The sequence below is a fragment of the Passer montanus genome, unplaced genomic scaffold (genome assembly GCF_014805655.1).
Source record: "Passer montanus isolate IOZ18808 unplaced genomic scaffold, ASM1480565v1 scaffold23, whole genome shotgun sequence".
NCBI lineage: Eukaryota > Metazoa > Chordata > Aves > Passeriformes > Passeridae > Passer > Passer montanus.
The window spans coordinates 9043226-9070135 of record NW_024366926.1 but is presented as its reverse complement, the minus strand read 5'-3'; the positions used below and the strand labels follow the sequence as shown (position 1 = coordinate 9070135).

General features: G+C 37.7%; 1 protein-coding gene across 1 annotated transcript in view; it reads left to right on the top strand.

Annotated features, from left to right (window-relative positions):
• Positions 1-26910, top strand: part of COL25A1 (collagen type XXV alpha 1 chain) — a 297986-nt gene that overhangs the window by 175449 nt on the left and 95627 nt on the right. The window contains exons 5-7 of the mRNA XM_039710662.1: positions 3034-3051; positions 19958-19984; positions 20150-20176. Coding sequence (XP_039566596.1) covers positions 3034-3051; positions 19958-19984; positions 20150-20176 — 72 coding nt within the window. The remainder of the gene's footprint in view (positions 1-3033; positions 3052-19957; positions 19985-20149; positions 20177-26910) is intronic.

The window sequence follows — 26910 nt, the reverse complement described above, 5'->3', positions numbered from 1 at the left end:
TTTGGGAAGGCAAGCAGATAAATTGAGATTGAGCTTGCTCCAATGAGTTATGATATCAGATTGAATTCATATTAGAGAGTTTTTTAATGAACACCAAAGTAACTTAAGGAGCTTTCTTCCTGACATGCAAAAACAAGAGAAGGCAGCATTAACAGCCCCTAACTGAATTGCTGTTGTGTGACAATAACCCTTTCCAATTAAAAATGTCAGTGTTGTGATGCTTTTCTACCCATACCTTTGTAAGAACAGCTGATGAGTTCATAACTCAGTGCTTGCTGCACCCTCTGGGTAGTGTTACTTACTGGATCACTTTTGAGGAGGGAAAATTCTATTGTAACTGCAATGGATAGTCGGGCAAGGAGTAGATAAGACGGAAGTATTAGAAACCATTGTAAAAACCAGAAAATAATACTTTCACTAATGCAAATTTCCTTCCATGCTGAAGGAGCTAATAGCCAAGGGGTTAAAATCATCTTGCTTTTGAGTACTATTGTGTTCAGCATCTGCATTTATGGCTAAATGCAAGATAATTGTAATATTGGCAGCATATATAAACTAAGAGTAATGCAGTGATTATATGCCCTAATATCTCATAGAGTTTTCCGTCTACTTGAAGAAACTGTCCTATAAAAATTCATTTTCCAGCTTTTTCTGTATTGGAGACAGGAAAGAAGAGTAATTATAAATGCTCAGTACCAGAAAGGCAAAGCAGTGATGCTGTTGAGAGTATAAAACACTTTTGTGGGGGCGTGATTGCAACCCTCACCTCATATTCAGTTCAGGATATGTTTGTGTTATGTGTGTATGTCTCTTGTATCATACATATAGCATATACCATGTGGACCCTTAGCGGCCTCTGTGTCTTAGATGAAGGAAAAAAAGTAAATTTTCATATCTCATTGTTAAAATATATATGCATATATTCAGTTTATTTGCTTTCTACAGCTTTAAATCAACTCTTTTTTATAAGATTTTGGTAATTTCAGACCGTCATTTAAGTTTTGGCTTTATATAGATATACACACATATGTTGGAGACAGCCTTTAATGATTTGGTCAAAATCTATTGCAGCTTTAGATATTTTTGTGAGCAAATGTGTTCTAAATTTTATGTATAAAGTTAGCAGGCACAGACCTCCGTTTAGATAATTGATACAATTTTATTGTACCAGCTGCCCAGTACTGCATCTATAAGCAATTCCTGATGATTTTAAGATCAGGCATAACATAAAATAGCTTAAAACCTGCTGTGAGGGGAAGATGGAGGTAATATATGAGTGCTCAGGAGTCTCAATCATATTCATTAACCCGGCATGATGTGTAACTTCATCAAGCTCACCAACTGAGAAAGTTTTAGCTAATATTTGAACTGCCAACCTCAGCCACTAAGTTTGGGGTTTTTATATTCTCTATGATGCAGTTTTGTTCTAATGAATGAATAGAAAACTGCAGCATCCCCAACAAGAAATACTTTATGCTGCATTCAGTGTAAAGATTAGATAGCCACAATAATTTTGTATTTTACTATTATTCTTCTGTAACACAATGCCATATATTTTAAAATATTTTAAAAGCTTTTTGTGAATTTAAATACCATTTTCTTGTGGTTTTTAATTGGCACAAGTTTTATTAGTCACTACAAAAAGCATTTCTTCATTTGCTTGTCTTGTTGATAATTGTTCCCAGTTGAAATGCTTCTGCCTCCCACCCTATCTAAAACTGCCGAGAATCACAGGATGGTTGAAGTGGAAGGGAGCTCTGGAGGTCATCTGGTGTAACCTCTCTGCTCAAGTAGAGCTATCTCAAGCAGTTTGCCCAGGATCATGTCTAGATGGTTTTTGAATGTCTTCAAAAATGGAAACTCCATGATCTCCCATGGTCCCATGCTTGGTTAACAGTAAAAAAGTTTTTTCTGATGTTCAGACAGAAAAGTTTCAGCTCTCTGTAGAAGTACCTTCCAGCTGAAGTGGTTTTATAAGATTTCAAAGAAGTCTCCGTGCTCAGTTTCTGTCAACAAAAGGAAACATATTTTCAGTTTAGCTGAAGTATTATTTTAATTGTCATAAAACACCAGAAGCTAAGATAGCCCTAGGCATTTAAAGGAATTCTCTCTAAGGAGAAATATGTAATTATTTTTCTCTGTCTTACAGTGTGAGCTGATTGTCTGGGTCATGTTGTTTATAGTCACAGCTACTGTACTGTTTGCTAAAATAGTTCTGCTTCATGCAAGTAGTTTCTGTTAAGGGCACTAAAATAATTCATGGCTTTCATTGGCTTTTCTGGTCTAGGGAAATTAGGGATAGGAATTCTACTCTGTAAGGGCTTGCAGCAAAAAGAAATACAGTTCCTCAGTGTGCAAAGGGTGCCTCTCCACTTGTCCAGGGGTGATCTAAAGGGGGTGTTGATAAATAAGAGAGAGGAAATGTATCAGCTGTCTTCTTGGATTGACTGACAAAAGTTCATCTCAGACCTTCCACAATTGCTGGTTTAAATAGTGGTTTATACTTGCTTAAAATGCTGGTGACTGTAGCAATGTCAAAAAGACTACTGTTTGTCCAGCAGTGTGTTCCTCCAGTTTTGAGACTTTGTTCATTCAATAAGCAGTAGTAGTAAATAATTAGCATTTCCCTGAAGTATGGAGGTGAGCCATAATGAAGAAATGAAAGAGAAAAACTCATAATACCTGCTCTGAATCAGCTCAGCACCTCTGGCTTCTTTCTCACTTGAGAACTATCAGTTAAGTCCTCCTATAATTTCCAAATTGTTAATGATATCTAAAATAAGAAGTTTCTCAAATGCAGTTTTGATATGTTATTGTAATTTATTTCTAGAATCAGTTAGTTGCAAGAAAGTTCATCAGTTTGAATTAAAACACTCAAATTCAATATCAACCTAAGAATCCAAAATCTGATGTCAGTGCAGTGTATATTTTGTTAGCTCCTTATTAGAGATCACTGTAACTATTTTGTACTATTTAAGGAGTTCATCCTTCTCATAACTTTCCATAACCTTTTGTTTTCTTGTTTTTTTTCAGGGTCAGCCTGGTCCTCAAGTAAGTGCCATCTTATTTTCTTACATAATTAACAGTTAAATAGAGGGGCCACTGAGCTCAGGTTGTCTATAAAAGTATTTTAGTATATTTTTTTATCCTCCTGTAGTAAGATAGAAACTGATTACCATTGCATAATTCTCTAAGAAAAATATTTCCCAAGAGAGAAATATGCCCCCCACATATGGTTAAGTTCCCTCAGCTGTCTGACCAGATGGTGGGGTTAACAACATAATACTGAATAGAGCAAATCTCCTAACTATGGCTTGAAACTTTGCCACCAAACTTTAAAGCAAGATGAAATAACTTAACAAATGTGTAGCAAATGTAATACTTCAACTGCTTATTAATCACATGCTAATAATGTTGCTATAATCCAGGCAGAACCTCAGTTATTTTAAATATTGCACTGTTAGCTGTTTTGATTAATTAGATACACTGCTTTGAATTAGTTCTGCTTTATTTAAGAATAGTAGAACTTTGTCTTGTGAGCTGTAATTGAAGATGTGGAAATCTAGGGATCTAACTTCAGTTCTAAGGAAGAAATACACCAGCAGAAAGGAAACATTACATATAGCAAAATTGAAATGTGAATTATTTGAGTGCTATAAAAATATGGAAGAGCAAGGAAATACGAAAAACAAATAAATTACTAAGCCAATACCAATGTCATACTTAGTTAGTGAAATCAGTTGAGAAACTTGGGCTTTTTGTATGCTCCATATGCTTTGTGGGAAATAAGCATTGCTCTGTGGAACTGTCTTAGCAAAATTTACTTGCCCAAACCAGGATTTCTATGAGGGCCTTTTACATTTCAGAATCATTATTGAATATTAGAGTTTTACCATCATATTGACTGGCAATTTTTTAAAGTTAAGATTTTCATTATGAGCTGCAAGCATTTATTTTAGATTTTTTAGTTTCTAAACATCATTTTCTGTTCAAAGACTGATTGATTTACAAACCCTCAAAGCACTTGGCCTGAATGCACAGTATCCTTGCAGTGCCAGGCTTCATTTAACAGAACTGTGTAAGAAATCCATATGGTACTGGAGATGACTGCTGACCATGGCATGTATGTTTCACAACAGGCTCTTGATGTATGGACTGCACAGAGAAGCATCTTCAGCCTCTGTGCTGCCGGGGGTTGGTGAAGAGAGAGATTGTAATTCTGTGTGGCACTGTAGCTCTGAACAAGCTCTGTTGAGGACCTGAGGCTGATTCTTGAGCCTGTGGGCTGCCCTCTAGTTGATGTTGACTTGTGCTGCCACCCGTGTCCTTTCCTTCTGGGTTTGGACCCCCACTTCCCACATTTCAGTTGCTTAGACAGTGTCTCTTGCCTAATGCTCCTAAACAGCTGCTCAGTCTTTGGAGCTCATATCTCTACATGAAATGCCCCGGGATAGCTGTAGGCAAGGAACCACCATGGAGATGGCAGCATTCAGTGGTGTTTCAAGGGCAGAAAGGTAGAGAAATCTCATCATGAGTGTAAGAGAAGTGAGGTGCGAACCAAAGAAAAAGCCCTCTAAAAATGATCCCCATATTGTTTTGAGAGAGAATTCTTACATGTTAACTTCAGTAATTCCTCCCAGTGGAAATGCTCACCTCTGGGTCATCACCATTGTCCTCATCAACATGTACCATTTTCCTTAATAATGCCTTTTCCTCCTTTTCAGCTCAAGGTGCTCTTATTGTGTCAGGAGGATATGTGTGTACTCAGTCATTTTGACTGGCTGATTGAGTCCAGGAATAATTCTTTTGGGAGCACTGGTGGGAAGACATAAGGACATGAAACAGAGTCGTGTTCAGCTTTACATTAAAAAGCCTAAACCCAGAAGCTTGCGTTGTGTAGGTGTTGACCTACCAGGTGTGTGAGCACTCCTGGCAGTCAGTGAAGGTTAAGCCAATACTCAGTGCACCTAGAAAGGTGTTCAGCTCATGGCAAACTCCTTGGGCTCTGTCCCATTGTGTGCATTCAGGCATTTGTTGCTGTTGAATTGATCCAGCGTCTCCGGCCTCAGCCACTGGCTGTTTTATGTGCACGGGCTGGAGTCTGTGTTGGGCTGTGGTTGTAGCTGTCAGTCACAGGCAGCTGTCTTGGACACCTAGGGAATCTCTCACATGACACTAGCTGTGCACATTCGTGCCTCCTCATTCCAGATTCTGACTGTAGGCAGCTACTGAATCAGATAACCCTTCTGCTGAATTGCTTTCTAGCCAGTGTTGACATCTACCTGTCTTGGGCAGCTACAGGCAGGCTGTACATTCAGAAGTTTATCCCTTTAAACTGAAACTCAGATCCAGATAACTAGGTGAAATAAATCAAAACCCCTTGGCATGTCATAAGTAATGCAGAAATTCCAGCCTATTATTATTGTCAGCATTTTCCTTGGTCTTAACTGCATCCATGAGAAATTCAAAATTTAAAATACTGATTACTTTGGTTATCCTGGCTTCAAAGAAAAAAATTCTTATGCTGATTGGAGAAGCACTTAGGAAGTTTCTGGTGTCCTAGCCATGCAAGTCTATGTTAAGGTCAGGGATAAATTCTAATAATTTCTGTCCTCACTATTTTATTAACTCCTATTCTTTTTCACTGTGGTACAAAGTACACACTGTATTCACCTAACACACACCTAATTACTGGGCACATCCTCTTACCATTTTTTTTTTTTACTGCTTATTTTCTTCAAGATAAAGATAATTTTTCAAAAGATAATTTTGCTTCAAATTTTCCCATTTTAAGTAACAGCAAGTTTTATTACAACTTACAGGCAGCTTTTTAAAAATTTTTTTCTTCCAGAAAAAGCTTATGGTTTTGTTACATCTCTGAAAAGTAAAGATCACAATAAAAAACTAAATAATTTCTAGCCTAAGCTTTAAAAAAATAAAGTCTCTTATGATTTTGGATTTCTGTTAAAAAAAAAGCCGCTTTAAATACCATGTAAGCTGTGTTCTTCTGCAGAAGGGCAAGTAATAAAATCTTTAATATTTTTGCTGAAATTAAATTCTGACTCTTGAGTGACCCAAAACAATATCTGCATTTTCTTATCTGGAATATAAATATGTATTTAGATTAGCTTGAACCAGAAAGGGCTCTTTTCCCAGTAAATCTATACAACCAAATTCTGCCCATACTTTCTCTTTTTCAAATAATGGAAGTATTCTTGCTTGTCGGAGAACGAAGTTTAGCTTCTAATCCAATGTTAATTCCATAGGAAATGTACTATCTGGGTAAAGAGAGAAGGCTGGCTATTTTAACCTTTTTTTGTTGTTTAGAGGTAAGGTTCATGTAAATACTAGAAGCCATGCTTTTAATATCATGGTGAAGGAAGACAAAACAATCCTTTTAAAAAATCTTGCTGAACTAAAACTATTAAAGACTGTAAGTGTGGGGTATGGTGTTGTTTTGCTTGATTTGGTCTCAGCCAGCCAGCTGTTCCCTTCTTTGGGGCAGTATCCTCTCCCTGGCCCATCTCTAGCACAACATGCTTTGTCTCTCATGTCAGCATACATGAGCACTCTCTGTGTGGGACTTTGACATACAGCAGCCTCACAGATGCTTCTCCTTTCTCTTTGGCAGCTGTCCAAATCTGCATTAGAAATGGACAAAATGTTAATGATTGATATTTGTTTTCATGAGATTCCTGTTTTCCTTTGTGTGACACGTCCATGGACGTGAGGCTGTAACAGCCTGAAATTTCCCAGTGCCTGGTGCGTGATAAAGGTTTCCATAGCAATTGTGGTGACAAATGTATGTGTGCCTTTTTTTCACCATCAAGCATCACAGTATGTGGCTGGAGTATTTTTAATTTCTGATGACAGAGATTCTGATTCATGGTTAAACTGGCTATTACTGGCTTGTGCTGTCAACAGTGCTGGTGGGAACCATTTTAACTTTTAGTTTTCTGGTTTTTGTCACAGGACAGAGAAACACAGGAGGCCACAGGCCCTAGTTTGAGTGGGTTTGGAAGGTAGCAGTCTAGGGAAGATATTTATCACTTCCTAGAGAACACTGTGATGGTAGGGAGACTCCTAGATCTTAGAAAAGAGTATCTGACTGTAGGAAGGATGGGAAAGGGGGATGTATAAACAAAATGTATTTTAATTCCTGTTGAGCTTCGCTTTCAGTTTTGGTAGTTTTGAATAGCCATCTGCATTCCACAACCTGTTAAATATTGCTCCCAGTCCATGCCATTCAGTAGTGGGGCAGTTGATAACATCAAGTGATTGTGTATGTGTTTTTATGGCTTTTTAAACTATGGGCAAGGTACATAATGTCCTAATGATCACTGCTGCAGTGTTAGAGTGTTGTTAGAGTTGGACATGTTTATTTTGTTCTGATCACCATAAATTGAGGTGTGAACTCCACATTCCTTTTTTTCTAGCAGTTTCCTCTCGTGAATGCCTCAAGACTCTTTACTTGCATGGAGAGTGGGGGAAAGAGGAAAGAAATACACTTATGAAGGACAAAAATCAGCCAAAGACTGAAGCAATAGTTCACTTTCAGATACACAGTGCAGTAAAGTTACTGTTCCTGGGAGAATCCCAGTGGTTGTACCCTGGCCATCAGCTGTTCTCAGTGTTGAGAATGATATTATGGGATATTTCTCTAGAAACTCATACCCTCTGCTCCTTTTTAAACTTCTGATCCAGCTGAAGAATTGTATGACTCAGTCTGATTATACAAATGCTGATCTGTTTTTGACTTAGAAGTTGCAGGTCAGATTTTACTGTCAAACTTCAACAATTAACATTAGGTAGCAGACTTGTAAATGTTTTGTCTTACTTTCTGTGTACAAATAATGAAGATAAATCCTTGATACCTTTGCTGCTAGTAACGATTTACTGTAAATTATGAGATCAGAAATTAATCTGAGGGCATCACATAAATAACCAAGCTTTTACTGTTTCATATGTATTTAAGCAGGCAGAGCTTGAGTTTAGTTGCCATTCTCCTTTCTTAAATGGTAATAAGCATTTGTGAACACCATTGAAATTGTGAGACCTTTTTAGGAAACAGCCCATAATGATTTGTGAACAAGAAGAAACAAATGCCATTTTCATGGCTTTTCATTTTATGTTAGTTGCTAAAAGGAACCACATCAGAGAATGTTAAGAGGAGAAATCATGCTTAAAACTTCATTTACTGTATACATAAGTGTTTATGACACAAAAGAAGCCAGAAATGTGTCTTCTCAGAAGGAGATTGTGCATTTAATTGTTTTTAAGCGTGGTGCTTTCTCAGCTTCATATGTAATAAAATAGAAGTTAATTTTGTTAAAAGGCATTGACAACAGCAATGAGCACTTTCAAATATAAAACACTTCAGTTTTCCCTGGTAGAATTAGGCACATGTGTAAACCAGAAGAGCTGTGAATATTAAATGGTTTTCTTGGCTAAGCAGACAGTATTAGTGCAAGTAAGAGGATTCTTTTCTTTGTAAAGAAGAGAGCACAGAATTGGAGATTTAGGGAAAAATTGTTCTGAACTGTCTGTTGTACCAAGCCTAAGCGACCATCACACATAATTTAAAAAGGCAGAGGAGAGTAAAAGTTCCAAGCAGCAACAAAAAAAAATATTTTAAAATTTGATACTATGCTCTGCTTTAACATAATTTTGACTTGTCTTTTCCCACCCTTTTGTCAGGAATTGCAAAGGAGCCTCTAATGGTAGATTGATGATCTCCCTGCAGTACCCTGCTAAGTGAACTAAGTTAGAGATAATTAGACTTTTCAGAGCTGTACTCATCAGGATCTGACACCAAGAGAAGGCCAGACTCCTACCCCAACTGTGCTACTGTGTTCTTTTACCTACTCTGGTAGGCAAGCTTTTGAGTTAAAATCTCAGTAACTATCTGGTGCTGAAATAGCAAGATGTTCAGATGTTCCACAGCATTTCCTGGAACAGATAATTTATTTCTTATTTTCTTGCTTGATTCAGAAAGTATCAGACTTGAATTCTGTTGATTTGACAATTACCAATTCAGTCTAGGTTTTGGTTTTCTACAGACAGAAAAACAAGAATATTCATTGTATAGAATTCTGTGGAAAGAATGCAGCATAATTATCAGCTCTGGATGTGCTTGTAAAATAAATTCTGCTCCTATGAAGGTGGCTTCTTTTACTGAATCAGCAGATCTCCTTTGGAAGTAGCTGTATGCAAAAGATAAAGAAAGCTTAGAAGATGGGCTTAGAAAACAGATTGATGCAAAACTTTTAGAAGCTGATCTCCTCATTTCATAGTTCACATAGCAAAAATTTATGATACTGTTAGTGTGAAAAAACAGTCCCTAAAATTAGACAATGCATAAAACTAATATTTGAAACTATAAAGAAAATATGCATGAGAGCTTTCTATTTGTAGGATGTTACCAACTTTTCTTTATGGTGGAATCATTAATTTTTTTAAAGAATTGGGTTTGTTTTCATAAAATAAACATGAAGATCTGATTCACTGATTACATATGCCAGTATAAATGTGATAGGGAATCACACATTAGCATTCCATCTATTCATCTAGAAGTTCCAGCTGTCACCAGGGCATAGTAGATCTTCTAACAGAAAGTGAGAAACTGTGAAACAAAAATTACTTTCAAGCCTTAATTTGATAAACCTCTGCTTAGCTTAACATGAGTACAAAAAAGCAATTGCAAACTTAGTGTTGTGGTTACATTATGACATTACAAAGGGTTGTCAAAATATAATTAAGGACTCTGAAATACTTTTTGTATTCCTAAATGATTTCTTTATCAAATGACCTTCGTATTTTCTTCCTCTTATTCTACATATGGCAGAAATACACTTGTGTGTTCTGTGTTCTATTAGGGATTATGTCAAAGCAACGTATTGAACTGTGTTCAGGAATATTATATAGGATTTTACTATCCTGCTGCACATGTTTTTAATTTTATATTAAACTCATGCTGGCTTATTGTTTTTAGTGATCTTCATGCTGTATTTTAGCTTTGAAATCCAGTTCAATTTGTTGCAGATCCCAGTAGTTTCACTAGCTTTAATAAAAAAAAAAAATTAGGAGTTATAAAAATGTGTATTTCATCAAGTTTATTGTGACTTGAAGATAATGCTGTGATGTCTAAGACATTAGTCTTCTACAAGGTTTTCAAAATATCAGAGCTCCTTTGAAAGCCATTATCATTTCAGGGGCTGGTGATGCTTTGTGCTGGATGCTTGAAAATCCTGTAAACTTGAGCAGACCTGGGAGATTTGGATTTCAGGCTGGTAGAGGAAACCTTCAAAATTTATATTTCCCTTTTTCAAGTTCACTCCTGTGAAGTGAAATTTTACTTGAAGCAAATTGCTGGGTTAGTAGAAATGCTTTAGGGTTTTTTTATATTGAATTGTTGCTGGCAATAAGAGCTGTGCTGATATGTTACTCTTTCCTTGTAAGTATGGGTCAAGTTTCAAGAAGGAAGAAAAAGGCAGAAAATGCAGCAGTCACTTTCATTGGAGTATTTCGTGTATTGCCAGGAATGTTGCTATTGAGCATACCATGGAATTGTTCATTCTGTTTGTGGGCTTTGATCCAGACTGCCAGTTTCAAAAATGCTTTGTCTGTCCCTACAACACTGTAGGATTTCCTAATATAGTTTTTTACTGAGATCCATCAGTAATATTCAAGAGCTGTGAGCTGCTGAGAAACATGTAAGAGAATCACGTATTTTCAGAAATACAATCCAGCTATATTGCCCAGTGTGTCTGCTAGTGATCATTTGCCAAAAACAGTGAATATCCATTTAAGTATAAATATACATATGTGTTTAATTTCCCCTGAAGATGTTCTGAATTTTGTAGTCCATACTCTTAGTCTTCAGGAGAAAACAGTTTTGTTTTTAATAAATTTTATGTTGTCTTAAATTGCTTCCTGTATAAAGATGTTTCCAGCCTTATAGGTTACAAGAATATATTCAGTCATCTCACTTTTACATATGTCTGCATATAAAAATATGTGTATGTTCGGAGTTGATATAAAAATTCATCTGCATTTATCTGGTGTTCCATCTCAAACCTCTCCAAATCTGAACAGTTCTCAAAATAGCTCTATGAAATACATAATTGTAGTTTTCCCCTTTGCAGATGAGGGAATTGGTGATGGTAAATGAAAGATTTGGTTCTTGTTCTGATATTTGTTTATCTTATTGTAACATAAATATTATTTCATATGCTTTTTTGGTGCTTTTCTTTCTGTACACTATTTGACATTGACTAAGGGTTGACACATCCCCATCAAGATTAGAGTTATGACTTAGAGTGTCAAGCTTTGCCTCTTTTAGCAATGACTTGTACCTGGAATAGTTCAGAAACATTTGTGATAACTTAATACTTGCAGGTCACTTCGGGTGGGTTTGTGCAGTGTAGCTTTTATCATTACATTTGTCAGACAGTTCTTGTGAAAAGGCTTTTTTAGGTACTGATGGAGCCCATGCACAGGAACAATTTAAGGGACTACAGAACTTGTAAGCGGTAATAGGAGAGAAAGAAGAACAAGATTCTCAGAGGAATGTATAGTATTTTGCTGAAATAGATTCTTCCCATGCATTAGCATACCCTGAAGTTTAAAAAGTTACCTACTTTCTGAAGTGATTCTATTGCTCATAATCTGTGGAAGTCTCAGAAGCCTTTCTACCCCTGGTGCTATTTTTTACATGGCTGTGTCTTTATATTACTATAAATACTATAGTATATAGTACTTATATACTATAATACTGCTATTTTACCGGCATTTTCTTTTAATGATTCATGATTTAAGTAATCTAAGACACATCTTTCACAGTCGCATTTTATAGTGGCATTTCCAGGCAACACTAAAGGAATATCTAAATCTTTCTTTGACATTCTACTACCCTGAAAGAGAAAATATCTCCTGTACTGAGTAGCAAAATTTGTAAAAGAAAAAACAGTGTGTAGACAGTATGCCCTGCCTTTGAAATACTGGGTGAAACTCAGAGTTTACTGAGTTTCAGTAAACCATTCACCATTTACTGTGGTGACTCCACACCAGTTTCAGAGCTGCTGAAACTGGTGTGGAGTCACCACATAAATGGAAGAATGGAATTGGCCTTCCCTATTTCAAAGTCTGTGTTAAAATCCTCTTGCTGGAAATAGGTTTAGTGTTAAAGTACAGGAAATACATGTCTTCAAAACCTCGTTCAGATGTGAGCTGTGCAGGTTTGCTTGTTTACATAAGTTCAGCCTTTATTACTTTATAAATTTGCCTTGATATGATAGCAGGTATGGGCCAAAATTCTTCAAAAACCCACCTGGTTTTGAAAGTAGCCCTTATTTCAAATAGATGAACAGAGGGGTTTTTTTGGAATTTCAATCACCTGTTTCTTTGTAGTTACTACTTTTTTCTAGAGCTGGACCGTGTGCAGCATCTGTTAATGAAGTACATAAATCTCCTAGAGTCAGCTTCTGGTCAAAGGAGGATCTGTCTGGTACATATTGGATGCTATTCCATCACAGAGTAGTAATGCAGACAGCAAAGTTGAAATATCCAAAAGGGGTAGGGAGCTTGGAAGATGTATTTCGATGACCATAGGTACTTCTGCTGTAGGGAGTGAAGTGGCAGGGGTGAATAACTCCTCCCTTCCCTTGCTTTCATCCTTTGTCTGTTTCCTTCAAAATATCTGAAGTTCAGCCTGCCACCCTCAACTAAAAGGTTCTTTTAAGTAAAAAAAAAAAAAAAAAAAAAGCGCACTGTCATTTCACCTGAATTATCTACCAAGCTGGTAAAAAATCAGGGAAACACCAGAGGTGTTTGAATTACAAAATCCACCATCCAAGTTTTAGGGTAAAAATAGCTGAAACATTGGAATATGAACTACTGTTTCTGAAAATAAAACAAGTTGTTAACTCCCAGTAAGGAGCATTTTTCTTACTAAGCTTTTAGGAATAAATGAGAGAACTGGCCTATCGATAAAAATCTACCAAAGGAAGTATAAAAAGTATTTACTTAATGGTCAAGTTCAAGTGGCTCCTGCTCATTGCAGGGGGGATGGGCTAAATGATCTTTAAACCCATCCAACCCAAACTTTTTGCTGATTCTAAGATAGCATGTGATGCTTTTCAGGTCTCAGATGGACATCTAATGACACAGGGATCTGCTGGAGGATGGGTCAAAGAGTAGGAAGCCAGTCTGTATCAACCAGTCTGTATGAAAAGTGTTTCATTTTTGAGATATTTTATAAACCAGATATTGAACACTAAAGCTGATACTATGTTGCAATTAAAAATATTGTTAAAAATTATAGGTTGAACTCCAAAAAATCGTGAGACTGCAGTGGAAATAGCAAATATAATAGTAATTATAATAGAAAAAAAGCTTCCTGTTCAGTGTGTTTTCTGAATTTTGGTTCTGTAGGACCCAAATCTGTTGTTTTTTATTATGTCTTCCTGCAGTTCTGAGTGCCAGCCAAAAATTTGTGTGTTTCTGTGGTTTTGAAGTAACAAAGATTGTGTTTGTATCTTCCTCACAATCTTCCTTCCTTCCTGTTATTGAAATCAGAAGCTCTGGTAGTTTTTTTAATGATATGATAGGTACAGCAATATTAGCTTTTCTCATATGTACTTTTGTGTCCTGTTTTACCAGTTTGCAAGAATGGCATTTCCTTTGTGGTGTGGATTTTTTTGTTGTTGTTTGGGGGTTTTAAATTTTTTTTTGTTTGTTTGTTTGTTGCTTTTCTTTGTGGTGTGGATTTTTTTGTTGTTGTTTGGGGGTTTTAAATAATTTTTTTTTGTTTGTTTGTTCATTTGGGGTTTTTTTTGTATTTTTCACAATCTCTAACATTAATTGTGAATTTCCGCTTATCTGACAAGTAGGAGAACAGGAATGTGCATTGTGGACAAGGCAATGAGGGCTGAGATTCAGTAAATGCACATATTACAGTGCACTGGGCAGTAAGTGAAAGTCAGAAGGCTTTTGACTTTTCCAGAAGCCATTTTCTTTTCTTTAAGACTATGCCAGTTTTTTGTGCCACCATATAATTGGCTTACTGTCACATACAGCAGCTACTTGACTCACAAGAAACTTCAAAGATTTGAGTCATAATGTTTGCTTAAGTTAATTTGTGGAAACAGTAAAGCTGATCCTTGTTTTTTCGTGCTCAGGCAATGGGTACATAGTCACATATCCTGTGTACCATAGAATTTTGTAAGACTGTTTGTGTCGTTTTGTAGGCTTTCAAAGGAAAACCTTTTATTTGTCTGTAGAAGGAAGGGAAGGGGGAGGAGAAGATGGCAGTCTTAGTGATTAATCAAAGAAAGAATATCAAGAGAAAGGAAGAGGAGGTCCCCTTCAGCAGGTTCTTGCTTGGGACACTGGGCCTTGTGCTTTTTCCTGGGTACTGGATTAGTTCTGCAGCTTCTAATGTGAGCTGGTGGTTTTTGTGTGCAGCATTTTAAGTTTCAAAAAAAAAGCACCCTATACCAACCTCAGCTAGAGAACTGCATGAGAAATGAATGTCTAAATGAATGTCTAAATGGTTTCTTGATGCATTTTGGGTGGACTGTGTTCTCCTGCCTGTAGTTTATAAACTTGTCTGATTTATATATGGCTATAAATCACTGACTTTGAATGCATTTGTATGAATTTACAGCAGGAGTCATTTATAATTTGCTTGTTGTGAATGTTAATGGAGCTGTTTATCTAGATTGCTATATAAATCAGTTTTATGTTTCTCAGCTTAAATCATTTACATCATGTTGTTTAAGGCAGTCACCCTTATTGTGTCAAAAATTCAGGTTTCTTTTTCTCTGCCTTTAGGATTTTTAACAAAAAGTTCAGAATATAAGGGAAGAAAATGAGATGTTATTAAGAGTCTTTTGAGAAGTGGTTGGTTGAAGTTTTCACCATAAGTCAGTCATGTTACAGGAGGAGAATAAAACATGTAAAAAGGAAGGCACTTCATCAGTAGAAACTGTTCGGATTCAGTGAACAGTTCTCATTTTTCCGAGTACTTGTAAAATTGTTGCAAGGTGAAATGTTGGCCTTGTAAACTAGCATATGTAAACACTGGCTGAAAACATGGCCAAGCTCAGCAGATGCCAAAACCACAGTGTCTCAGTAGTTCAGGGTTTGCATGGTGGACACAAGACTGAAATGAGTGTAGGAACTTTGGAATAGTTATGAAACACAGCGGTGTTTCATAATGCTCTGTGTGACCTCCTGTGATTCAGCATATCTGATCCTAATATTTTGCAGCAATTACAGGACAGGCTGGGAACTATTGTTCCAGTCAGATTCTTGTAGTTTATCGAAGTCATGAGTCAAGTTTCAAAGAAAGAAAGTTCAACTTTTGTATCTGATTATTTTGTTGTTATGTGCTAAAGCTGCCTTTTACCCTTAAAGTAATCTGCAATATTGAATTAACTTAGCCAATGTATGGCATGCTGTTTAGTTGTGAAAACATGGTTAAACTAAGCTGGGAAATTGATTCCCTTTTTGGATTTGTCTCGGTGACATTGGAGTCAGTGGTTCACTTTTCTGTTGGTTTCTGCAAGGCTGCTGTTGCCTTAGGCTGCCAGTCGCACTGTGGGTGCTGGGAGGGATGACTGCACTGCACACCCCTCGATCCCAAATGAACATGAAGGCTGAACCTTGCTAACTACATTCCAGCTGCCAGCTTGCCTTAGCCTGTGGCTGCTGTAGTGGGAATGTAGGAAAGCAGTGACTGTGTCTGAAAGGTTGTTATCACCTGTGTCTTCTGTGGTAGCTCTGATGGGAGCTGTCAAGTTTGGCGTGTCGTGTTCCTTAGGAGCTGTGAGTGTGGATGATCCCAGTGGGACCTGGTTCTGTCACAGTCCAGCTGATTTTGTTGGTTGGTTGGTTCTCACCAGCTGGTGCTGGGGACTGGCTGGTCCTTTTTACAGAGGCATCATATAGGCTATCTTAACAGTCAGGAAAAATCTGCACTCCTCTCCACTGACTACAGAGCTTTTTACAGAACCTTCAACATCGCTTTGTACTCTGTACTAAGAATCCCTTACTGTTTTCAGTTCTGCTGTCCCATCAATTCTTGGAGCCTTTTGGGTGAGTTGCAGCAGAACTTCCTGTATTATGGCTAAAGGCAGATTGGTAGCAATAGGTATGTGGAGAGAATATATCTGTAAGAGAATTTTGGTACTTATGAATGTTTGTAAAACCAATATGAGTCAACTAATGGCTTTTTAAGAGGTCTCTGGATGTAACTTTTGCAAAACTATATAGGTGGCAATGACCTCAAGGGTGGAATTCAAAATTAGCATCTTTCAGGGAATGAATTACAAAATTTCATCTGTGTGGAAAGAATCATGCTGATCACACTCAGTTAATTATAAGGGAATGTTGCTTGATGAAGACTGCAAGGATCAGTCTCCTGTTTTCTAGTATTGCGTTCTCTTGCCTTTCTATTCCTGTACATATATTTATAATAATGTAAAATTTCATCAGAATGTGGAAATGGGATTTTGATACAAAAAAAAAAAAAAAAAAAAGGCAGGAGGGGGTCACCTGTGAGCAATCCTGAATATGGCTGGTTTTTGGATTTGACCCTGATTTCAGCTCTGTTCTTAGCTGGCAGGTGCCTGGAGGCCTTTCAGTCTGCTGTAGGAGACCTTGTTTTAAAAACAGTAGTATTTTTTGCCTAATTATGAATGCAGATTTTGCATGTGTTTGAGATTTACAAGGCCTTGCTTATGTGAAACAGGCTATAAACTCTCCTTCAAAATGTATAGTAGTCTGGAGTAGATAATTACACTTTGAGAAAAGAGCCTCTGTTTCCAGTGAAAACACTGTGAAGTTATTTCAGAAATGCTCTGACCTCAGACGTTTCATATAACTTACACAAAATGCTTTCACATTTGTTCGGCAGCTCGTGGCTTGATCTCTGCCATCTCATAAACGAAAGCACAGAAGTCTCCCTGGGAAAAAAAGCAGCAAGTCCATGCTGTGGCCTACAAAACTAGTGTTATTTTACTCACTCTGTGCTTTGTGTCTGTACCCTTAAACAGAAGAAACCTTGCCCTCCTTTAAACAAATCTGTCTCGTAATCACACCCCACCCCCACAAATCCAACTTTCCCTCAGATTTTTTTCCTCCCTGCCTCCACTCAGTGTACACACACTAATAAACTCTGCAGTAAAAAATCTTGGGAGAATTTCTCAGCACAAATGGAAAGAAGATGTCAAAGGCTGAGGATAGGAATTTTCTGTTTAAAGTTGCAAAAACAATAGAGGACAATTGAAACATTGGGGAAAAGCCAGAGATGGGTGAACAAACCATGAAAGTATTCCATTAATTTTTATTTTGATGAAACCTCGCTGGTTCTCTTCTCTTGCGTCCAGAAAACCCATTTTTATTTGCATTTGTTTGTTTGTTTTTCAAGACTCTTGCAGAAAGCAAAAGCATTGCAAATACAAGAGAAGAGACTTGTGAGAGTGTTCACACCAGAAGTGCTTTTGTATGCTTTTGAAAAGCTGTTTTTCACCCCTGGTACAATAAAATTGTCAGATGTTTATGAAGACTTCGATGAAATATTTGTGTGCTGGAAGGGTGACTTGTTAGAGATGACCATGTGTGCCACTCAGGGAGAGAAAACACCAAGCAATAAAAAACAAAGCAAAATCTGATTATGATGTGCACCGACAGTTTTCAGAAAATCCTGCACAGAAGAAGGAGAGGAAAACAAAGATATATGATTCAGTCTTATTAAAAAGCATGTTTGGGTATAGGTTGTACTTTCAGAGAACTATTAGCCGAGGAAAATATGCAGGGTAGAGGATGGGGCCACCTGTGCACTGGTGATGGCTGAACATAATTGCCAGCAGTGGTGCCAGGGAGACAGTGCAGTAGCCCTGCAGATCTGCTGGCTGAGCCCCTCAGGCAGCTGATGTGATCTCTCCTGTTGTAGTTTCTACCAACAGGCAGAGCTGTGGCAAGCACGCTTCAGGAAAGTTATGAGCCAAAACCCATCAGAAGCAGGGCCACTCTTGGGTGTAAGAACGGCACTGAACATGTAAATGAAGGCAGCAAGAGCTCCCACAAGACAACATCTGTTTACAGTCTCAGTCGTGTCACGTTACCTTATAATTTCATGCCTAAGGCCTGAGAAATAAGATTCTGACTGTAGCAGATAGGGGTCATGCTATTTGCACTTTGCAGCGAGTGAGATATTCAGAGCCAGTAATGGCTTGGTGGTTCAAGGAGGTGGAGCACGTGAGCACAACCCTTGGCTTGTGCTTCGCATTCACTCTGGAGAAGACAGCAACAGCCTGCACCTACTGATTTTAGTTCTTCTCATCTTGCAATTACTGTGTTACTGATGATATGAGTTCACAAATTCACAAGCTCAGTGGCATGTATGTGTAAGCTTTTAAGCAGACCTGCTCTACTGCAATGTCGTGTCACAGTACATGTATGTGGACACTGTAGCTAAAAGTTGACAGTGCTGCACTTAGTTTTCAGTATATATTTATGTGAACTGGGAAAGGACAGTAGGGCCTAAAGCAGTAAAAAAACATATGGAGAGACCTTAAAGGTGCAGCCAGGTTGTATCTATTAATTAAATTATTGTGTTTAACTTGTTTTTAAAGAGGCCAAGTGTTTGCAGGGCAATGCAAAGTGGGCTGGGGTCATAGTTAATTGAGCAGAGAGTTTCCACTCAGCTGGCAGTGAGAACCGTCCTTCCTGAAGGAGACGTGGGGACATCAGGAGGCAGACTTGGTTCTGTGTCCTATGCAGCAGACAGAAGAAATGGCAGGCCATGGAAGGAGAGTCATATGCTTCAATTCCTTTGATTCAGCAGCAGATGCTCTCCTCTGGCATGCATCAAAAGCCCTTAAAACTAAGAAGAAAATTGGCTACAACAGGGATTCTCAAAGGCTTGCCTGTGGTTGATCACATCTTTAATACACAGCAGACTGACCTCAATTCCATTGCATTTATATGAACCACATGAATTTTTTACCAGTGTTGTTAGTGACAATCTTTTCTTGTTCTGCATAAACCCTCCCAAACACACACACACACTGCCACACACTCTCTTTGTGTTATCACAGTTAACCATGCTGGCTTGAATGGCTCCTTCTCTGTTTACAGCTGCTTTCATATGTATCTCAGGTCCTTCTTTGTAATGAAACACCTGCATATCTTTCAGAAAGCTGGAGGTAGAGTCTGCACTGTGTAAGCAGACAGTTTTTTGCAGACTGATAGCATTTTATTCACAAGATACTAACCTGAAAAACTGGTGGTTTAGAAACCTGCTGCTAGCTTTCTGGAAAGTGCTCAATAAAAATGGAATAGGAAAGGACTTCCTATTTGTGATTCTGTCACCTTACTGTTTGTTGTGTGGTAAGTAACAAAAAGTAATACTCCTACAAAATCATGTTATACAAAGTGCTCATTTTGCCTAAACACTCTGCTTGAGACTAAACATCAGTATTGCCAAAGAAAGGAATGAAAACCCTACTTTTAGAATTTCAAATCTGTTTTTCTTTGGCAATCTAATACAAGGAGGGTGCCAAAATACATGACAGATTTATATGTATTTGAATTTATTAAGTGCACTTGCAAAGAATTTTTACAGTCTAAGAAAACTTTTTTTTTTTTTATCTGATAGGAGATAAACTATTGTCCCTAAATGAAATCTGTAGCTATTTTGCTATTTCAGGCATAGTTTTGCTTGTCTAAGTAGACTGATTCAACGCACATTAGCAAACTATTCAAGAAATAGTGTGCAGTTCCTATTATTACAGTGATGAAACCATCTCTGGAATATCACTGACATTTGAAGTTAAAATTATAAGGAAATATATTGTTGGGAAGAAATTGCAGATTGACACAGACCTGTTTCTTTCTGTGTCCCAGGACTTCATCAGCATCAGTCAATAATCTTTGCCTTTGTTTCTTTCAGGGCCCTCCTGGTCCAAAAGGCGAGAAGGTGAGTTGATGTTCGGGAGATTCTTACACGGTGACTGGAAAGCCTTCCCAGCATGAACTCAAGAGACTGTTTGTATTGATGCAGTGAAATGTTAGATTATGTAAGAGAGCTGGGTAGCACACAGATGCTGTGTTAAACCTATCATCTCATCTTTCCACTTTGCAGGGAGATCAAGGTGATCAGGGCCCTCGGGTAAGCATCTTAAAAAAATGTTCCACTTCCCCTTCGCTGAGTAGGCAATTAGTCTTTAGTGCAAAACTAAATTAAAATACACTGTCTGAGCTAATTATGCTTATTAGCTGCATTTACCCTGCATGTTGAAGTGTCTGCAGGACAGTAACGTGAGCAGGAAGTGCCTGGGAAGATTTGAGTGATCCCAAAGTGTAAAGTTTCCATTGTGGGAGGAAGCAGGTTCCACAGTGATTTTGCTCTGCTGTTTAAAGCTGGCTTTCCTAACCAAACCATTCCTTTTCCCCAGCAGTGTTCATGCCATGCATGGGCTTCCACAAGGCAGAGGGCCAGTGGCTTTCTAATAAATATACTTCTGGATTTCACGTAAAATGTAGCTAATATTTAGCGAATTATAAACAAATATAATGTATGCATGTATTAGCTTTTTTCCTGACATATATGCACTTAATGTTTTTAATAATAACAATATTATCACCTTGTCGTTACAATCCAGACAGTTAGAACATGGTTTTATTGAGGAAATGAGAAGATCCTTTTAATTTCTAAATGTCATGTTTATTTTAACAGAGAAGTAGAGGAATACAGGAGTGTAAGTTCGAATGGATTCGCTGTGCTAGTTCACTCTTTACATCTGTGCTTCATTAGAAAACGCTTGGTTACATTGTTCAGATGATCTAGTAACTCTCTTTGGTTACATGTTTATAATTTTTCCCATAACAGTATATTCCATGGATTATTTTCTTCTGTTAACTATGTTAAATATTTTGAATTTGCAGCTTTATTTCATTCTACTGTTCTGTTTCATATAATTTGATTTAATTGGATTTTACATTTTTTTTCAGCCAATAAGATTATCTAAAGTCACAACATGCTTTTACAGCTGATTTTGATGTTCTGTTAACTGCCAGGGTACCCTGTTATGCTTGGTGCTAGGGCTGTACATCATAAAGTCACCAGCCTGAGAGTGAAGAGCTTTAAATATTTTTTTCAGTTGAAACTCAGTAGGAGTTGGAAAACTACTTAAATAAATAAAAAATAAAGTAGAGGGTAACAACGAGTGCAACATGCTTTTTTGTAGATAACTAATACACAAACTAAAGGTTCTGAATGATGTGAAAATTTCCTTTTAACTTCTGAGCAAATTTACTGTCTCTCTGAGAGGCCATACGGGCTGTGTATTTTGTCTAGCTCTGTGCTACAGAGCTTCGCAGGGAATGTGAGGAGAGAGAGATGCAGGGGAGGAGAGCAGGGCAGTGCCTGTGGCTTAGGAGAGAATGCTCCATTCAGGTGGCATAAGAGAGAATCGAGTGCACTAAGTGGCCTTACATGCAGAATAATGCACGTTCTTACATTCACATTCACAGGAGAGAGCAGGAGAGCAAATTTGATGGCAGTATCAGAGAGGGATGCAATAACAAATATGGAAGGGCAGTGTTGTGAAGACCATTACATAGCTGATGATAAGAATCTGGAATTATGACTGTCAGAGAAGTTTCCAGGGAATGACCCAGAGGTCTGAATACTGGAGAACAAATGAAGTGGTATCAACACAAGGGAATGCTGATGCAGAAATCTTGGCAAAATTTTGAAGAGATGTAGATGTAAACTATTAAGTAGTAAAGCATATGTGGCTTTCAGTTCCTGGTCTGGAAGTGTTGGTAATGCCCAAGAAGAAGATGCAGGTTTGGCAGTGTTACTGCAGTGGGACCTCTGCTATGCAGAGATTGTTGAGTCCTGCTTTGCCAAGACATACTCCGTATACAGGAAGGCAGTAGAGTCCTCACTGAGCCATACAAATCATGGTTATGACTATTTGTGGGTTTGGTAAATCAAGTGCAGATAAAAAGCAGAAAATATCTAACCTGAGGAATTCTTATATAAGGACATCACGAAGTTCTATCTGCATCAACAGCTGGCACTTGAGACTGAATTCTGTATCTGATTACAGAAAAGGAATTCAATAAGGTCAGCAGTGGAGAGGAAGAGGTGGTGATTAGCATCTTCTGGACAAGCTGAAACTTTACCAACTCTTTAGTCATGCAGGTTGTAGTAACATACCTCCTTTTTAAGTATATGGGTCAAACTTGGGAAATTTGCCCAGTGTTGTTGGTTTTCCCTTAATCTATTCTGAATGTGTTCTACAGCCTCTTCTCCTTTTTTCTCCTCCATATTTCACAAGGAATAAGTACCATGAAGACTCTGACCATTTTATGGTTCATGGTACAGCAGTTATCTCTTCTGATAACTGCCTTCAGGGTGAGTCTGCTCATCCTGCTGTGCCAGGGGATTTACAATATAATTAATAGAATTTTTATGTGTGACCCACTCATGCACCAAATGAAACTAAACCCATTTAGTCCTGGTTGGTTACCTTTGCACATAGTTTTCCATCACTGTGTGTGTAAAATAAATGGGTTTGGAGGTAGTGGCATACAATATTATTTTTGAGAAATATTATACCTGAAAGTAACTGGGGCATGACATTAACACTTGGATTTGACAAGTTTGCAGACAGATTGGATATAATATCTAAGAGCAGTGAACGTTTTAATGCTAATTCATCTTTTACAGATAAGGAGCCTGAAGTTTCTTTGGGTTTATATTTTTACATAATGGCTTGAAACAAGCGTTTAACTTAGCAGAACCTGTTAAGTGTTCCAAGCTATGACTGAAATTTCAAAATGACCCTTTTTTCTTTAGAAAAGCTGCTTTCTTTCCTTCTGGCATTTTTGTGAAAGAAATAAAATGTAACAACTGTCCAAGTCAAGATGAGACCTTAAACTTCCACAAATCTGCTGATAAGAAAATAGAAAGATACTTGTAAAAACATTTTGCAAGAGGAAAAGATATTGTTGTTTTCTCTTACACCCAGGTTTTTTCACCATGAGATTTTTGAGGGATTGTTCTTTCTGAAATAATTTCCAAACCATAAAAACAGTAATCAGTTATCTCAAAATGTTCACAGTCATTGGACATGTAGAATATATACTGAACTGCTTTGAAGTTCAGGTTTTCTTGAAAATACCTTCAATAGAGTCATACACTGAGAGCTCAGCCCTGCAAATACCAGCCAGAGGTCAGGCACTTGTATTTTTAGAATAATGTGGCTGGGTTTTTGTGGGGATTTTTCTGTTGCTGGTTTTCTTTTTATTAAAGAATCTGGGGAGTTTTCTTAAGTGTTCAGAAGCAGTCTGTGGATCAGTCTCCTTCACTGAGCAGAGTTGGCATAAGGGTTCTAGTTCATAATGCCATTGGCTTGATCTGCCAATGTCCGAATTGTGTAGAAAATATGAGCCAAAACACATTCTAGTAGTGTGAGTGGTATAGAAATTCATACCCTGAGTGTGAGTTTGAGCAGGAAGTTAATACAGCTTTTAATCACATGAGACAACCAATAAGGTAGTGATGGTGAGTCCTGATCTTATTTGGAAAAAATTTTTTATCTCTTTATGTATTTTTGTATGAGATCTCTAATTACTCTAAAATTCTGGTTGACTAAACATTTAGGTCAAATGCAGAACTAGCTTTCCTTGATACCAGTGTAAGAAATGGTAATGTTAGTATATCTTTTGGATGTTCTTTTTTGCAGAGGGCATGGCTTTATGAAATGTCCATGGAGATTTGCTTTACTGTACTGAACCATGAGAAAATTAAAAATGATTGAGTTTAGCCTGTGGACTGTTAGAATAAGTGGTGATATCAGGCTGCTCAGTTCCAGTTGTTCAGCTCTAGTCCAATTAAAAAAAAAAAGCCTTTGAAAATTTCATGATGGTAGGATTTCAAAGGTTATATTGTCCAAGTAGAGACTGAACCTTGATAATGGAAATAGGTCTTCAGAGGTGAATGTTTGGGATGCGAACAGCTAGTATGGAATGTCTTATTGGATATGGAGGGGAGTGTTATAATCACGGATGAGGAAAAGCCTGAGATACTTAATGCCTTCTTTGCCTCAGTCTTCAACAGAAAGACTGGTTCTCCCAAGGGCAGCCAGCCCCCTGATCTGGTTGACAGGGATAGGGATCTGAAGAGACCCCCTGCAATCCGAGAGGAAGTAGTTATTCCTTCTGTGCCACTTAGAAACTCACACATCTCTGGGGCCAGATGGGTTCACATGAAGGTACTGGGGGAGCTGGTGGAATAGCTGGCCAGGCCACTCTCCATCATTTATCATCAGTCCTGGCTAACTGTGGCGGTCCCAGATGACTGGAGGTTGACCAGGTGACACCCAGCTACAAGAATGGTCAGAAGGAGGATCTGGAGAACTCTGGTTTTGTTGGCCTGACCTCAGTGCCAGGAAAAGTTATAGAACAGATCACGTTGAACAGGATCATGCAGCAGGTACAGGACATCCAGGGGATGAGGCCCAGCCAGCATGGATTCAGGAAAAGCAGGTCCTGCTTGGCCAGCCTGATATTCTTTCATGACCTGGTGACTGCCTAGTGGATGAGGGTGGTGTTCAGCTGGAAGTTGGACTTGATGATCTTGGAGGTATTTTCCAACTTTAGTGACTCTATAATTCTTAGTCTTTTCTCAGCCATCTGTAAATGACATAATAAATATCTTCTGTCCTTTATCTCAGATACATGAGAGATTTCTTTCTTATCAGGGCTGGAAATCATTAGCCAGAAGCTGGTTTTATATTGGTTTTGGTCTAGGTGAAATGAGATACCACCCAGAAGCCATACTTATTCTATAAAATAATTTTCTACTTTTGGTATGTTTAAATAAATTTTCCTGTTGGCTGGGGTTGGCACAGAACTTATAATATCTCTAAAATATCTTAAGCGGGCAAGATGAAGTTGTAGAAAAGACAGGAACTCAGGAACTTATTTTATTTTGTTAACCTTTATTGACTTGAAGATTAAAAACATTCCTTGAGTCCTGTTAAAACAGTTAGGTTCAGATAGAGATATAATGTTCTTTTCTAGTTAACCCCTTCCCCTGTTTACTTTTAATATATTTGATACTTATTTGCTGCCTGGTGGAGAGAAATCATTACTTTGCAAGTTCTGCTCTTCTATGCTGACAGACTATTTCGAAATTACTTAATATTAACAAAAGTAGTCCTGGAAGCAGTCTATTTATTGAAATAACTAAATACAAGTGTGTGTCTATGTATAAATATAAGCTCTTTTTAAAAATTGAAGTATTGCTTCACTTGTTCTATTATAGACACAACTTTCATAAACTATGCCATATTAGAGGGAAATTAAAAGTGTGCAAGCAGTAAATTTTGACCTGATATTTTAAAATGAAAGTTTTAAAAAGCCTTCTTTTAATATATGTGCATTATTATAGGAAATATATAATAAGTATTTTGAGCCTTTTCCTGCTCCTAGTGACAATGCATGGAAAACCTGTATTCATGTCCTTAGAATCAGCACCTCAATCACAAATTAGAAAATACTAGTTACTGAATGATGATTAAATCATGACCATTAATTTTTCACCCCCTTTAAAGTCATTCTATTTTGTACTCTATGGGGGATTTTGGTTTTGGTTTGTTTGTTGTTGTTTGGGGTTTTTTTTAAACAAAGGAAGAGGTTTGCTTCATACAGTAAATAGAAGCATATAAACTAATCTGATTTCTTGCCTTCCCCAAACGCAAAACTCAGATTTTTGGAGTGAGGTCAGGTTGACGTTGCTAACTGTAATGAATGTAGGTAAATCAGTTGCATTACAGGAAGATTTGTTCCCAAATGTTTCGTGCTGGTAATTTTGATTCTCATTCCACATCTTGTAAAAGCGAAAATATATAGTTTTAGAGTGAAGGCATCATGTTAATGAAATACAATTTTGCATAATTTAAGTTCCATTTAGTGCTATGAATTTTTTCTGCTCTTGATGATTCGTATGTCTAAAAGCATATTTTCTGTTTTATTGTATGTTACATCAAACATATAGCAGACACAGAGTGCTGCTTTAATTTCATATTTTAGCAGTGTGGTTACACTCATGGTTGTTTCTTCTGTTGTTAATTGACCAGTTCAAATCAAATTGTAGGTCAAGTTATATAAGCTATATCTAGCTACTGTTTCAAACTGCACTTTTAGTGGGCTGCAATAAGAACATTAAAAAAGCATTAGTGATTCCTTCTGTTACCACAACTTCCACTGAAGCAGAATCATTGAGAAAACCACTGGACATCTGGTTTAACGCCAATTTGTCTGTGAGCAGTTAATTTAATTCCTAAGACTTTGTTTCCTTATCTGCCAGAAGGCAACAGGGGTATTTACCTACTCCATTCCTGGTATTAATTATCTGCACTTCACTGGCATTGGGCTGTTGTGACTCCCCTGTTTTCCATTAAGGAGAAACTAGGGTAACAAATTGGGGCAAGGTAACTTAGCTCTGTAACTAGGAGAGGTTAGGAAAGATCTCAGATGGTGCTGGCTGCCAACTTTGTCTAAAGCATTGGGACACTCAGACTTGAGAGACGGAGTTCACAGGAGTGCCCTTTTGGCTGTGAATGACTCTCTAGGGCCAAGCTATGCCTTTGATGTTCAGCTCCTGAGGTTCCCTTGGGGAATGCAGAACAGCTGTGACACTCCAGAGAAAGTGCCACATACCTGCTCCCGAGAGGAGGATGTTGTCATTCCTGTCTTAAGAGCCAGGCAGTGCCTGTCTTCGCTCTCCACCAGTTGGTTTGCATCTTGCCCCTTTTTAGTAATGCCAGAGGAATGGTGAGGAAGGAAGTCTCTGTACATCCTGTTCCTTTTTCTACAGCCCTGTCC